General features: G+C 40.2%; 1 protein-coding gene across 1 annotated transcript; it reads right to left on the reverse strand.

Annotated features, from left to right (window-relative positions):
- Positions 1-1480: 1480 nt before the first annotated feature.
- arhgap19 (Rho GTPase activating protein 19) lies at positions 1481-7773 on the reverse strand. The gene is made up of 12 exons (XM_073470870.1): positions 7730-7773; positions 6196-6470; positions 5619-5699; positions 5224-5433; positions 4646-4872; positions 4164-4250; positions 3978-4043; positions 3515-3721; positions 3243-3350; positions 3007-3120; positions 2670-2771; positions 1481-2190 (listed from the first exon to the last, which is right to left on the reverse strand). Exons 1-12 carry the CDS (start codon positions 7771-7773, stop codon positions 2134-2136), a joined length of 1578 nt encoding a protein of 525 aa, XP_073326971.1. The 3' UTR covers positions 1481-2133.
- Positions 7774-12364: the final 4591 nt, after the last annotated feature.

A 12364-nucleotide genomic window follows, 5' to 3' on the forward strand; every position in this document is an offset into this window, starting at 1 on the left:
TTGGGACGGCACACATTAATGTAACATTAATGACTAACAGACTAATGTTTTATCATCAAGTGTTATTAACATACTGTGTAAAAGCATTATAAACCAAAAAACAGTTTTGCTGAAACAGAAACTGGTGACGCTGTCCAAACATGTCAAGTTCCTTTCTTACTTTACTCAGACTCATCGTAAGAGCGCGGCCTCTTCTGAACACGTTTCTCCTCGATACTGGAGCACATACACAGCATGTTAAGGAACAGTTCACCCAAAAATGAAAATTCAGTCTTTATGTACTCACACCCATGCTGATGGAAAGTCAGGTGAAGTTGCGTAGTCCATAAAACATTTCTGCAGCTTCACAGCAAAACAGCATTCTCCTAAACAACTGAAGTAGCTGGAGATTTGTTTTAAAATGTAAAACATCCAAAAAAAAAACATAATATTGTTCTACACAGCTCGTCTGTAATCCAAGTCTCCAGAAGCCCCGAGATTGCCAAATTGATTTGAAAAGAAGTTATTTACACGCATGACGCGCAGTCGAGCTCATGCACCCACTTTAGACAGGGTGCGGGAAAACACTTTTAGCTTAGCAGCTACAGCGAAGATTTCATCTTTAAAAAACAAAGGGTGTAAATATCGTCTTTTCAAATCAATGCGGGATCTCAGGCCTTCTGGAGACTTGGATCGTATGGTTGTTCTCGGTGGTTGCTTTTGGATGTTTTAAAGCAATACAGAAATGTTTTGGGGACTACAAAACTTCACCCGATTTTCCATCAGCATGGAGGCGAGTAGATAATGACTGAATCGTCATTTTTGGGTGAACTGTCCCTTTAAGAAGAGATGATATGACTGTAACAGATTACTGCTCATTTTGACCAGTGTCAATTCAAACAAAACACCTACTTTCGACTTTCATTTAAACCTTCGACGTAACAAATCCCTCAACACTTTCATTACAAACAAAACAAACGGACCTTCCAGCTGAAGAAAAAGTTAAAAAAAAACAAAATGCTTAAAAATTATTTGAAGTCCCATGAGACATTCTGAAAATGTAAAATTTCATATTTGAGAAAGTCACAAACTGGAATCCCAGTCACTGTTTTCACAATGAACAAGTTTGTGAGCGTAGTGAAACTGATTAATCTGGTTTAAATCCTGAAACATTTGAAAAATAAAGTGACGTCAATGATTCTGCATCAGCAGATATTATCATCCAGGAACCAAAGAGTTACAACACATCGTACCAAATCCAAACATCACAGTTCCCAATAAGTCTTAAAACTTAAAAACACACACATACACACACACACAGACTGTACAACATGTATAAATATTCTGCACTCTACAACAGACAACGCTCAGTTCGCTAGTGGTCATAATTTCTGATACAGTAGCTAAAAAAAACAAGTTTCAAGTGATAATAACTGGCACAAGCAGGTCTGAGCCAGCGAAGCCAAACCAAAGCTAAGAACTGATTATTGTTTAAATTACTCACATTTGGGAAGAGCTAAGCCTGTTTCAATTCAAAACAGAGCACTGTGATAAGTGTTGATGCTCATGAGTGAATAGTTTAAAACATGGTCTTTCAGCCGATCATACGATGTAGACGTGGTTGACCTAGATGGCACGTTATTATGTAATAGCCTTTAGTTCAATTAAAAGCAAAAGGCTGATCATTGAACCAATATTTTCATATATTGTTTATTAACCAAACAAGCTAAAAACATATTTTCTATCCGACACATTAGGTTCAATTATTGATGAACAGAGAAATTTGAAACATTTCTGGAAGCAAAAACGTATTATGAGATATCACACACGGAGGTCATAATCGATTTTTGTATGATGATATCCCGGTCATATAACTTTACACTGAGGCCACTTGAGAGCAAAGCTACAGTTAAGGATTTAACTCCAGTTTGTAACGCTGACTCACATCCTGATCAATGTCCAGCAGTGAAAAAAATGAAGAGAAGAAGAGTTCCTGGATTTGGTTTGGCTATTCTGGCCATGACTAAAGCTGCAATATATTAGTCACAGTTAAAGTAGACTTACTACAATAAAAAAAATATGATGACAAACAAGAGGAATAGTAACATTAATACTGCCCAAGTCCTGTCCGTGACGAGGAGGAGGTGTCGGGTTTTACAGTGAGATCTCCTGAGCAGGAGAGAAACACATCCTGGCCACAGAGGGAGAGTCCTGCTGAGAGATGAATGGAGCGAGGAAAGGGGAGGTGGAAGGATGGATGGAAAAAAGGCACCCTTAAAGTAACACTTAAACATTAATCACTGGCAGCAACAACTTTCAAATAAAATGTTTCTCAACCCAAATTATACTATTTGAGTTGACTTGCATGTTTATGTGAACTAATGAGCTGTGGGGGACACAATGTGAGTTCATGAATACAATGACAGATATTTACATGAGACATTTTCATGAGCATTTGTTGACAACAGATCAGTTTGAAATATGTCAGGGAGCCGTTGGATGAGCTGTTAGATGAAGAGCTGCATGCAGTAGGCAATACTATACTACAGGGTAAAAAGCATGTTCTCACACATCTGTTGGTACAAACTAAACAAGCCCGTTTAGTTCGCAGGCCTCTAAATGTAAAGTCTCTGGACACTGATTTTTCTGGTGTTAGATGAAGAAGAACAGAGAAATACCTTGTGTCATACCTTGGAAACCTTCAGTACTTTGTTCTTATTGAAAGTAAAGTCTGGGTTTTTTACTACCAGCCCTGCCTTCCCCAACACAGGATTATTTAATGGGCTGTTCACCTGTAAACACACACGCAGCATTATTATTGTGTGATAGACACAAAAAAAAAATTCAATTTTGGGTCACCAGAAAGTGGCAGACATGAGACAAAAGTTAACTATGATTCAAACAAAACAAAAATAATACAAAGCCAAAAATACAAAGTACAAATATATAATATCTAAATATAAAGTGTATTAGAAATTGATAATGGATATTGTTAAGCTAACTGTGGTAAAGAAGAAAAAGACTCACTGCCTGCAGGATGACGTTCTCTTTTCCAGGTTTTCTTCCTGCCCTGATCACACTGTCAGGGGAGATGTGTCTGACCCGCCTCTCTGCCGTCAGCTGTTCACCACGAGCTTTACGCTGTTACCAGAGCATCAAAAAAAAAAAGTTGTGAAAGGGTTACTTTGGCTCAGAGAATATATCCCATGCAATTTTTCGGTGACAAGTTTAAGTAAAAAAACAGACTGAGCAGCGTTTCGCACCTTGATGAGACCACCAAAGGAGCGGGAACGAGGGTGTTTCTTGGTGGGAGCTGGGGGGGCCTGGTGGTGCTCGTTGGTAGGCGTCCCTGAGGTCGTCTGTTTGACCAACTGCACAGAGAAAAAGAGAGAACCAGTTTTTCATATTTAAACTCTAAAACAAAGTGACTGGCATTTGGGAAGTTCAACAGCAGACGAGGCTTAGTTTCTACATTTGTTTTTTCAGTTGAGTCTACTGAACTCTAGGACAGTAAAAAAAGAAGTGAGAAGTGAACCTGTCGGACGAGTTTCTTCTTCTTGGCCGAGTCCGGCATGTTGTGGTGGACGTGTCTGAAGAGCTCCTTCAGCGCCTCCTCTGTGTATTGTTGAGCTGGTGACTGGCACTGCTCCTGAGAGCTGGGGCCCAGAGGAGCCGCCCTCTTCAGGGGCAAGAGTCTGCGCTGGGCTGGGGAGCTGCTCGCCGCCAGCAGCTCCAGGTCATCCTGAGTGAGGAGAGGGCAGGTCAGTTCACTTTAAATGGAAGCTATTTTACATGTGTGAACAGGCAAACGGGCTGTTTGGAAGGAAAGAATGCCACATTTGGCTTTACCATATTGTTTGCAGCATAGCTACTAAAACATTTGAGGTATTAATTTGCACTTCAGTTCACAGCCTTTGACATTTATAGAGCATTTACAACTTTCATCTTCCCCCAAAAGATGAATTTGTTTAGAGAAACAACTACCAGCTTTCTCTAACCTTGGTCTGCAGAGCCTTATTCCCAGTGAAATGCACTCTGGCATAATCCCGCAGGTATACTGGAGCCTGAAACAACACACAGACAACATGTGTCACTCATCCACAGGTTATCCATTAAACCAGTAACATAGTATGTTCCGAGAGCACTTTTATTTTTTTCTCTGCATGCGTCTGTTCGATAATTACTCTGAAGAGTTTCTGCGAGTGTTTTATGAGAAAGGCCATGGTGTTGTTCAGTTTCTTCAGATTGTCTTTCAAGTCACTGGCGGTCATCTGGAGAAGGGCAGAAAAGAAGAAGAAGTCAGAAAAACGGACATTTTTTAATCAGTAAAGGGAAGAAAGACAAAAAAAATTAAATTTCTATTACAAGTTTTATCAACAGCCAGAACAGATATACTTTGTGTTTTTCTTTTTCTTAAGAAAGCATTTTGTTGCCTTATTCACAAAATACAGCATGATCATTTTTGTAGCCACAGTAACTTTTCCAATAAAACTGAATTTTTTCAAATCCTCAAATAATGTGCAAGTAATGTGGCAATTTTAAGGCAATTTTCTCGAAAGTTGGTGAATAATTATGGTGAACAGGGCTCCCACATTGAAAAAAATCTTGATCTATGATTATTTGCAAGCCATATCGCTGTAATGCAGTTCTAGACCACAGATCTTACATGTCTGGGCCAGAGGACGTGTGGGGCAAACATGAGGGCCAGGTTGAAGGCAGACATCTTGTTCTTGTCCTGCTGCTTGGCTGTGTGGTAGAGCAGGTCCAGCAGCAGTTTGAGCAGTGAGCGGTTGGCCTGAGGTAACAGCAGGAAGAGGAGCTGCAGGGCCTCGATTTGACGCTCCTTGTTGGGTATCGCAGTCTTGTTGCCCTGTTCGTCGAACAGAGTCATATCTGAAACGAGGGTGGAGGAAAGAATGTCAACACCAGATTCACTAAAATCACTATAAAAACAGCATTGCCTTTTTCTTTATGTTAATTATAAAAAGAACAAAAACATTTAAATCTTCCTCTTGCACTTGTCCTGAGAAGTGCTTTTAAAGATGGAATCACTGGCATATGTGGCACCTTGACCGATGAATTTCATGGGTTAGGGTTTCAGAGTGTGCTTCTTAAAATATGTTGCATTTTATATACATAAACGTCTGGAAAACAATGACATCAACATGAAAGGATACCCAAGTATTAGGAAATTTATCATCCATAAATAAAAATACAACAGAAGGTGTATCAGTGTTTTCATACCAGCTATCTTAAGGTGTGCATGGAAGTGTCTGTGTGTGAGCAGGGGCTCAGGCAGCTCTCCCAGGAAAGTCTTGAGTAACGTGGCGACGTCGTTGGGGTGAAAGTCTCCAGACTCCAGGTCGACGTCGGCCCCGCTGTTGAGGAGCTCCTTCAGGGTCTGCTGCCGAACACTGTTTCCTGGCACCCTGAACAGTCCCTCAACGTGCAGATCTGAGTGCATAAGAGCAGGTGGACTTCGGCAAGGTAAACTTTCAAACATGATCAATCCAAACCTGTTTCTTCTTGCTAATAAAACATGCCGAGAATACTATTCCAAAAACAAAACAAGAGCAGTAAAATTGACAGCAAACTAATGTGATAATGTGAAATCTGTGGGTTTTATTTAGATGACTCACTTTTGGTGAGGTACTCGATGAGCTGGTAGATCTGGGCGATGCAGCTCTCTGTCAGCGGGGTTCCAAACACAACACCTTTATCTGTGAACGTATCAGAGGAGATGAGAGTTACTGAAAGACCCCTCAATGAAATAACTCTTCCATTGCTCATACATGTGCCTTCCAACAGGAAAGTCTCATCACTAACGAGCAGGGTAACAAGGGCGAAAAGCTGATAGTAACTGACTGATGGCATCTCGTTGACCACATTAAGGAACACACATGTACATGAGATAAACAAACAGGCTTCAAAAAATACACAGTGAACAGGTGGCAGCATCTGTTGGTGTGTGTGTTTAGAACCAGATGTTTAATTCCACTGTAAAGATCTGAAAGAAGAGACAGATATTCACCGAGATGATCTGCTTGCTGCCTTTTGTCCGTTTACCTGATCTGGTGTGGCTAAATCATCACTGATGGACAAGACATGATGGATTCTGGTCTTTCGAACGCTTTAAATACCATTTTGTATACACATACAAATAGTGGCTACTAGTAGTAGTAGCTATTTCTGCATGGCACATTGTTGACCTCTGACCTTTGCGTTTGAGGAAGTTCAAAGAGCGAAAGAAGCCTCCATTTCCACCTGTTGGGGTCTTGGGGCTCTCCTCGCCAAGGAGCTGTGCAAACTCAGTCCCAGGGAGATCAATAAGGCGAGTGATGTTACTAAGCACGAGCTCCAGGAAAATGTCGGGGTTCTCATGGCGGAGTTTCTCCACAAAAAAGTCCGGGTTGAAGATGACGGGTGGTCGGCCAGCATGTGAGCCCCCCGGTGATTCCTCATGACTGGTCACCATACTGCAGGCTGTACCTCTGAGGGAGAGACACGGGGAGCTTGTAAACACAGTTTTCAAATTCTGCATCTGTGATGAAATAGTTTTTCTTACTCTCAGGGAGCTACGCTTGATGTATTGACCCCCTGACGGTGTGCTCACATTGTGTCTGCCTGATCGTGCTTTGGATACAACTGATCCAGTTTCTGCTAAACGTTTAAGACTGACATGCACTGCACCTTTAGAAACCTTGACCCTAATGAAAAACAATAATAATAATAATAATAATAATAGACTTTATTCATATAGTATCTTTAAAAACAGAGTTAACAAAGTAAATTTTAACAGAATAAATACTCAACAGTCAAGCCAAACACAAGGAAGCCTCATCTAAGGTGAGTTAAAACAAGAAGGCAGAACAGAAAATGTACAAGTTAAAAGGACAAGTACAAGTACAAGGAATAAAAGCGATAAAAAAGTCAATAAAGGACCATGAAAAGATGACACCACATCAGAGGAATTAAGACTCAGTCATGATTTAACATGAGAAATTCCCTCTTTGGCTAGAGTAACAATTCAACCACCAAACTTTCTGATTATTTCTAGATCCAAGTGACAATATAAGAGCTTTCCAATGTGTTCTCAGACTAATGCACAGGTCTATTATGTCCCAATAGAGACAAGGAGGACAGCAAACAACCGGATGCAGTGCTCCTCATAGGAAAATAAACTGATGTGCAAAATCGTCTGACATCTTTACCATCCTAGACCTCACAAAATTGATCCAAAGTTTCCACAAAGCTTGAACAGTAACTAACAAAGGCAGGGTTTGTTACAAGGCTACTGACATTATGGTCACAAATGAACAAAAGCAACACGTATGAACACACAAAAGGAGCAGTGGATTGACGTTACTGTCGCAGTACTGCACCACAAACCGAGCGTTAGCTAGCTAAATTAAACTAGCTAACACAAACTGTAATCTATGTCATGTGTAACTTAGCTCGTCCAACGCCACCAACTCAAGGTTGCAAGCAAATAATTCCGACTAAAGCTTAACTATTTTACGAAATAAACGTTTAAATTGCCAGCAACAACCTCTGACCACCAAGTTTTAGCTAACGCTAGCTAGCTAAATGACTTCCTCGAGCTAACTGACTGACAGCCCTTGTCAATCAGTCAGTCTCACCAACGTATGTCATAATTCCGTTAAATTAAGCTCCAGTCGTGAGCTATGTTAACTTTGTCGACCCGTAAATACAATCGAGATTTATCAGAGTCGTTTAAAATAATATTTACCTTCTATTATGAGTGTTTTCGTCGACATCTTTACCCGCAGCCATCTTCCGTTTGAATCCTCCGCTGTTATACTCCAAGCCCCGCCCACCTCGTCGACCATTGGTGGTTTGTTGAATGTGGGCGTGACGTATGTGCGCTGATTTGCATGTCCCTCGCTGCGATTGGTCGGTTTGAATTCACAAGCTGTGTCAAGAGGAAAACAACATCTGTGTGCAACATTTAACCAAAGGAGACTAAATAAACCTGAACAATAAATACATAAATACATACATAGAATAACGCCCACCCAACACTTTCATCACAGTATCTGTTTTTATTATTTCCATGTATCACACACATCTAATCTATTTCCCTCTTGCCTCCAGGAAAAAAAAAATGGATGACAGAGTGGACAAAATGTATCTGTGGTACAATTACAGTGCAGAGAAACAGAGTAACTACAAATCACAAAGATGCAGAGCTACAAAGTGCAAAGAAAACAGAATTTCAATGTACAACAAACACTTTTTACATGGAAAAAAGGTATCATGTGCACTTTTGCAGATGTATTTTACGTTTTTAGAGGTTTGTATGGTGTGGAAGTTTCGAGCAGTCGAATGTCTCTCTCTTTTTTCACACGTTTACGCTTTTACCATTTGTCATCATACGCTTTATTTAGAGGAAGGAAATGCGGAAGAAGTCTTCTGAGAAGTGATGAGGAGGAACAAGCAGCCTGCCGTCCGAAGTCGCTCTGTAAGTTAAACATCTTTACGATTGTTGCACAGTTTTGTCTCAGTTTTGACAGTCAGTAACCACTGTCAGCTAAATATAAGGTCCTGATGTGTTTTACACGTTTGTCACTTTACCTGCTGATGTGTTTAAATGTCTGTGAAGCCACAACGGAGACTGAAGAAGGCCGGCCATGGGTTTCACAGCAGCAGCCGGAGGATTTATCTTCATTGTCTTCATACTGGGTACTGTATATTTATATTTCGTATATTTCACTAGTTTAAAAATCAACTCCAGGTTAGTCATCTACAAAGTTTCTTCATTTACAACTGCAAAGCATATTTGTCTTCTGAGCACAAAACTAACAGTTCATGAATGAATATGTGTGAAATTAGGGTTGCTCAGTCAGAACAAGTGTTTTATTTTATTATTTCATTAAACATTTTTTACTGTGACCGTCTCTCTGCGAGTGCTACATCGATGTCTCGTTTGTAAGAGGAACTGGAAGATATGAGACAGAAGCTGTGTATTTATTTCTCTTTTGTTAAAAGAGTTTATACGTTTGTAGATATTCATGTTGATGACAGCCAGCGTTCTTCCCAAAAGAGCAACCTACACATTTTTAAAGCCATGTTTGCAAGTTTACAGGACAGAAGTGTTTCATACTTTAAACATAGAGTTTGGGTGGAGTATCACTTTTCACAGACGTGCCAGTTACATAAATGTCACATAGCAGCAGGGCGTCAATGTCAACGCCTCGGTGTTCTGCATTTCAACAGGGAGGAAACAAACTGAGAAAATCACACATCTGTTTTTTTCTCATTCACTCCTCTCTTATATTTAACCCTCCTCCAACTGACACACAGATCAAATGCATTTCTCTTTATTCACTGTTCACCTACAGACTGTGTGACGTAGAGAGATAAACTACAAGCATAGATTCTCAATTGTTCAATGAGAGAGGACGTATTTTTGTCTTAAAATGTCTGGAAGGGATCTTAATGTGTTTATTTTGAAAAGTGCTATTCCAATGAAGCCGTCGAAGAACATGTGCATTATATGTTGACTCATACATGTTCATGTACAACAGGTGGGAGATTCATCACCTCATCACAGGTCTACCGGCCCATAGGTAACATTTCCCTGGAATATTTATTTATTTATTTATTTATTCTCTTCATTTACTGTGTTTCATGTGTGTCCCTGTACTCAGGACTCCGGGTGCAGGTGGAGTCGTCGTCAGAGTGTAAAATGTATAGTTGCACCTGGGCAGAGCTTAAATGTGTCGGCGATCAGTATCTGCCTCCATCCATGAGCTTCGTATGGTACGAGAATGGAGAGGACGTTCCAGGAGAAACAGCTTCTTCTTATTCAGCCTACTTTTATGGTGAGGACAGCTATGCCTGCGCCATAATGAGACACGAGCATCACCCGTCTCCTACAGTGTGTAAGTTTACTCCCATTTGAGTCTTCTTTATATTTCTGTTCCACTTTATTTCAGACGGCAATATATTTACTGTATTTACCTCCCAGGTGTAGGCATTAGTTACTTGCATGGTTACATGTGTATATTTAATTACATATGCCAAATCTTTTATACGTGTGAACAGTCGAACAGTCGTTTCATCGAAGACACATCTCCTCTCTAAACCTCTCAGATAATTTGATTTAAAAGTAGCTTGTGGCTCAAGAAGTTCAATGTATCCATTTTCACAAGAAAGCAAAAAGAAAAAGAAAAGAAAAGACAAATGATTACAATACATTACAAATCCAGTGGTGGACGATAGAGCCTAATGAAGCGACAGTCAACCCAAAACATTCAGCGTTAAATGTATCAGTGTGGATTTATTTACACGGTCTCCAAAAAGATACTGCAGTTCAAGGCTGGATTTGGTAATAGTACGTTAAATGATGTAAATGAGAACTTTTTCCACCACTGACTGACTGACTGTTCAATGACTGCATGTCTTTTTATCATAGATGACCCCACTTTCCCTCTCTGTTGTACCATCAAGAATGTTTTCATCTTTCAGGTGTGTATGGTAACTCTTGCAACAGAGTGACGTACACCTACAGAAGCACTTGTGCTCCCAAAGGCTCAACAGTGAACATTTATTGTTTGTACAATGCTTACGAGAATGACTTTCAGTCAAGATTTTGGTTCAGTCCTGAACGAAGCCACCGGTGGTCGTATTCCTCACGACCTGAAGACCTTCGTGAAGACTCCCAGTATGCAGGTCGTGTTCAGGTCCTTGAAGCAGACCGATCTAACGGAATACGCTCCAATCTGCGAATCCGTGACCTGAGAGAAAGTGATGCAGGCCGGTATCACTTCAAATTCAAAACAGGAAGCTTTGAATGGAGGGGCGTTTTACCTGGAACATATCTGACTGTAACAGGTACAGATGAACACAAACTGACACTGTGCATTCAAACAAACTTGTCACAAGTGAATGTAGGACAATGGTAAAATATAAAATGAAGACAAATGTCATCATGGTCTTGGTGCCCCCCCTTCACTTTTTAAATTATTTTTTATTATTATTTGCAGCCCATTGCTAGAATAAATGTTCTCAATGTACATTTCTTCAAACCACAAATATGTTGCAACTTTACATGTCTTTACATTTCAAATACTTAATTTTGTGTTGTGACAAGGCTGTGCTTAAAAGCCCTAAAAAACACTTGGATAGGATTAGGGAAAGATCACGTTTTGGCTTAAAGTATTTGGTTTGTTGCCACAAAGATGGCTGCAAAATGTCCTGACGGTCACTAAAATGAGCCGGTTTTGTCAGTTGAAACAACAAAAGGTGATATAAAATGTACATTTTTAATGTACCTGCAGTTTGCAGAAACCTACAATGGCAACATTTCATTCTGTGGACTGTTGTCGTGTTGTAGCTGTTAGTCATCAGTGTTTCTCAGTGTGTCAGTGAGAGGAATTTGTGTTTGTGATTAATTAATTGGTGACCAGTGACACGACTGTTTTGTTCTCATATCCAGATCTCAGGATGACGGTGGCCAGAATAACGACTGAAACATCTTATGTATTGTCGGAAGTGACGTGTCACAGCCGTTGCTCTGAGGCTTCCTATGTCTTTTTTAAGAATGGACATAAAATCGTTTCAGGATCCTCTGGTCACAAAGGGTACTTTTACCCCGGAGACAGAATCTGCTGTGCTTTGGAGAAATACGAGGATTACCGCTCTCCTACATTGTGTGAGTTTTTTTAAGCACTAATAAAGAAAGTACAATTTTGTTATTTGGTATTATTTAGAAACCCTTTACCCGAGACATGTTTTAATTACACCACTTAATGTGCATTTTTACATTACCACTCGCCCGTTCCAGAGCATAACTGAACATTTACACTGTACACATATTTATTTTAAATAATGTTGGCTGTATCACAACATCTCTTTCAGATACTCCGAAGGGTCCCTCAGTGTGGGCGAGTCCCTCTAGGGAAATCATGGAGGGCAGTTCAGTGACTCTGACCTGTAACAGTGATGCTAATCCAGCAGCTGAATACACCTGGCACAAATATGTAAACTACTACCATACATTCCTCAGTAATGGAGCACAGCTTGTGTTGAGGTCCGTCCAGCCCTCTGGCTCTGCACAGTACCGCTGTACCGCTGAGAATGGACTGGGGAGATCACATAATTCCATATCTATTTATGTGAAGTGTAAGTAAAACAAGATTAAACAAGTTTAAATAATATAAACTATGTTACAGAAACAGTCAAAAGGGCAGGTTGTCTACACAAACGTGTGGTTAAAGAGCAAGTGTATCTCTGGACAGAGCGGGGCTAGCTGTTTCTCCCTGCTTCTGGTCTTTACGCTAAGGTGCTTAGAAATATATCGATCATCTCATCTGACTTTCAGTAAGAAAAGCATATGTGTGTATTGGGAATGGGAATGTGA

This window comes from Pagrus major, chromosome 1, assembly GCF_040436345.1.
Source record: "Pagrus major chromosome 1, Pma_NU_1.0".
Lineage (NCBI taxonomy): Eukaryota > Metazoa > Chordata > Actinopteri > Spariformes > Sparidae > Pagrus > Pagrus major.

Coding starts and splice junctions, on each gene's coding strand:
- arhgap19 (XM_073470870.1), bottom strand. CDS start 7,773: ATGGCTGCGGGTAAAGATGTCGACGAAAACACTCATAATAGAAG. Junction 6,471..7,729: donor GAAAACACTCATAATAGAAG/GTAAATATTATT, acceptor TCTCTCCCTCAG/AGGTACAGCCTGCAGTATGG. Junction 2,772..3,006: donor AGAACGTCATCCTGCAGGCA/GTGAGTCTTTTT, acceptor GTGTGTTTACAG/GTGAACAGCCCATTAAATAA.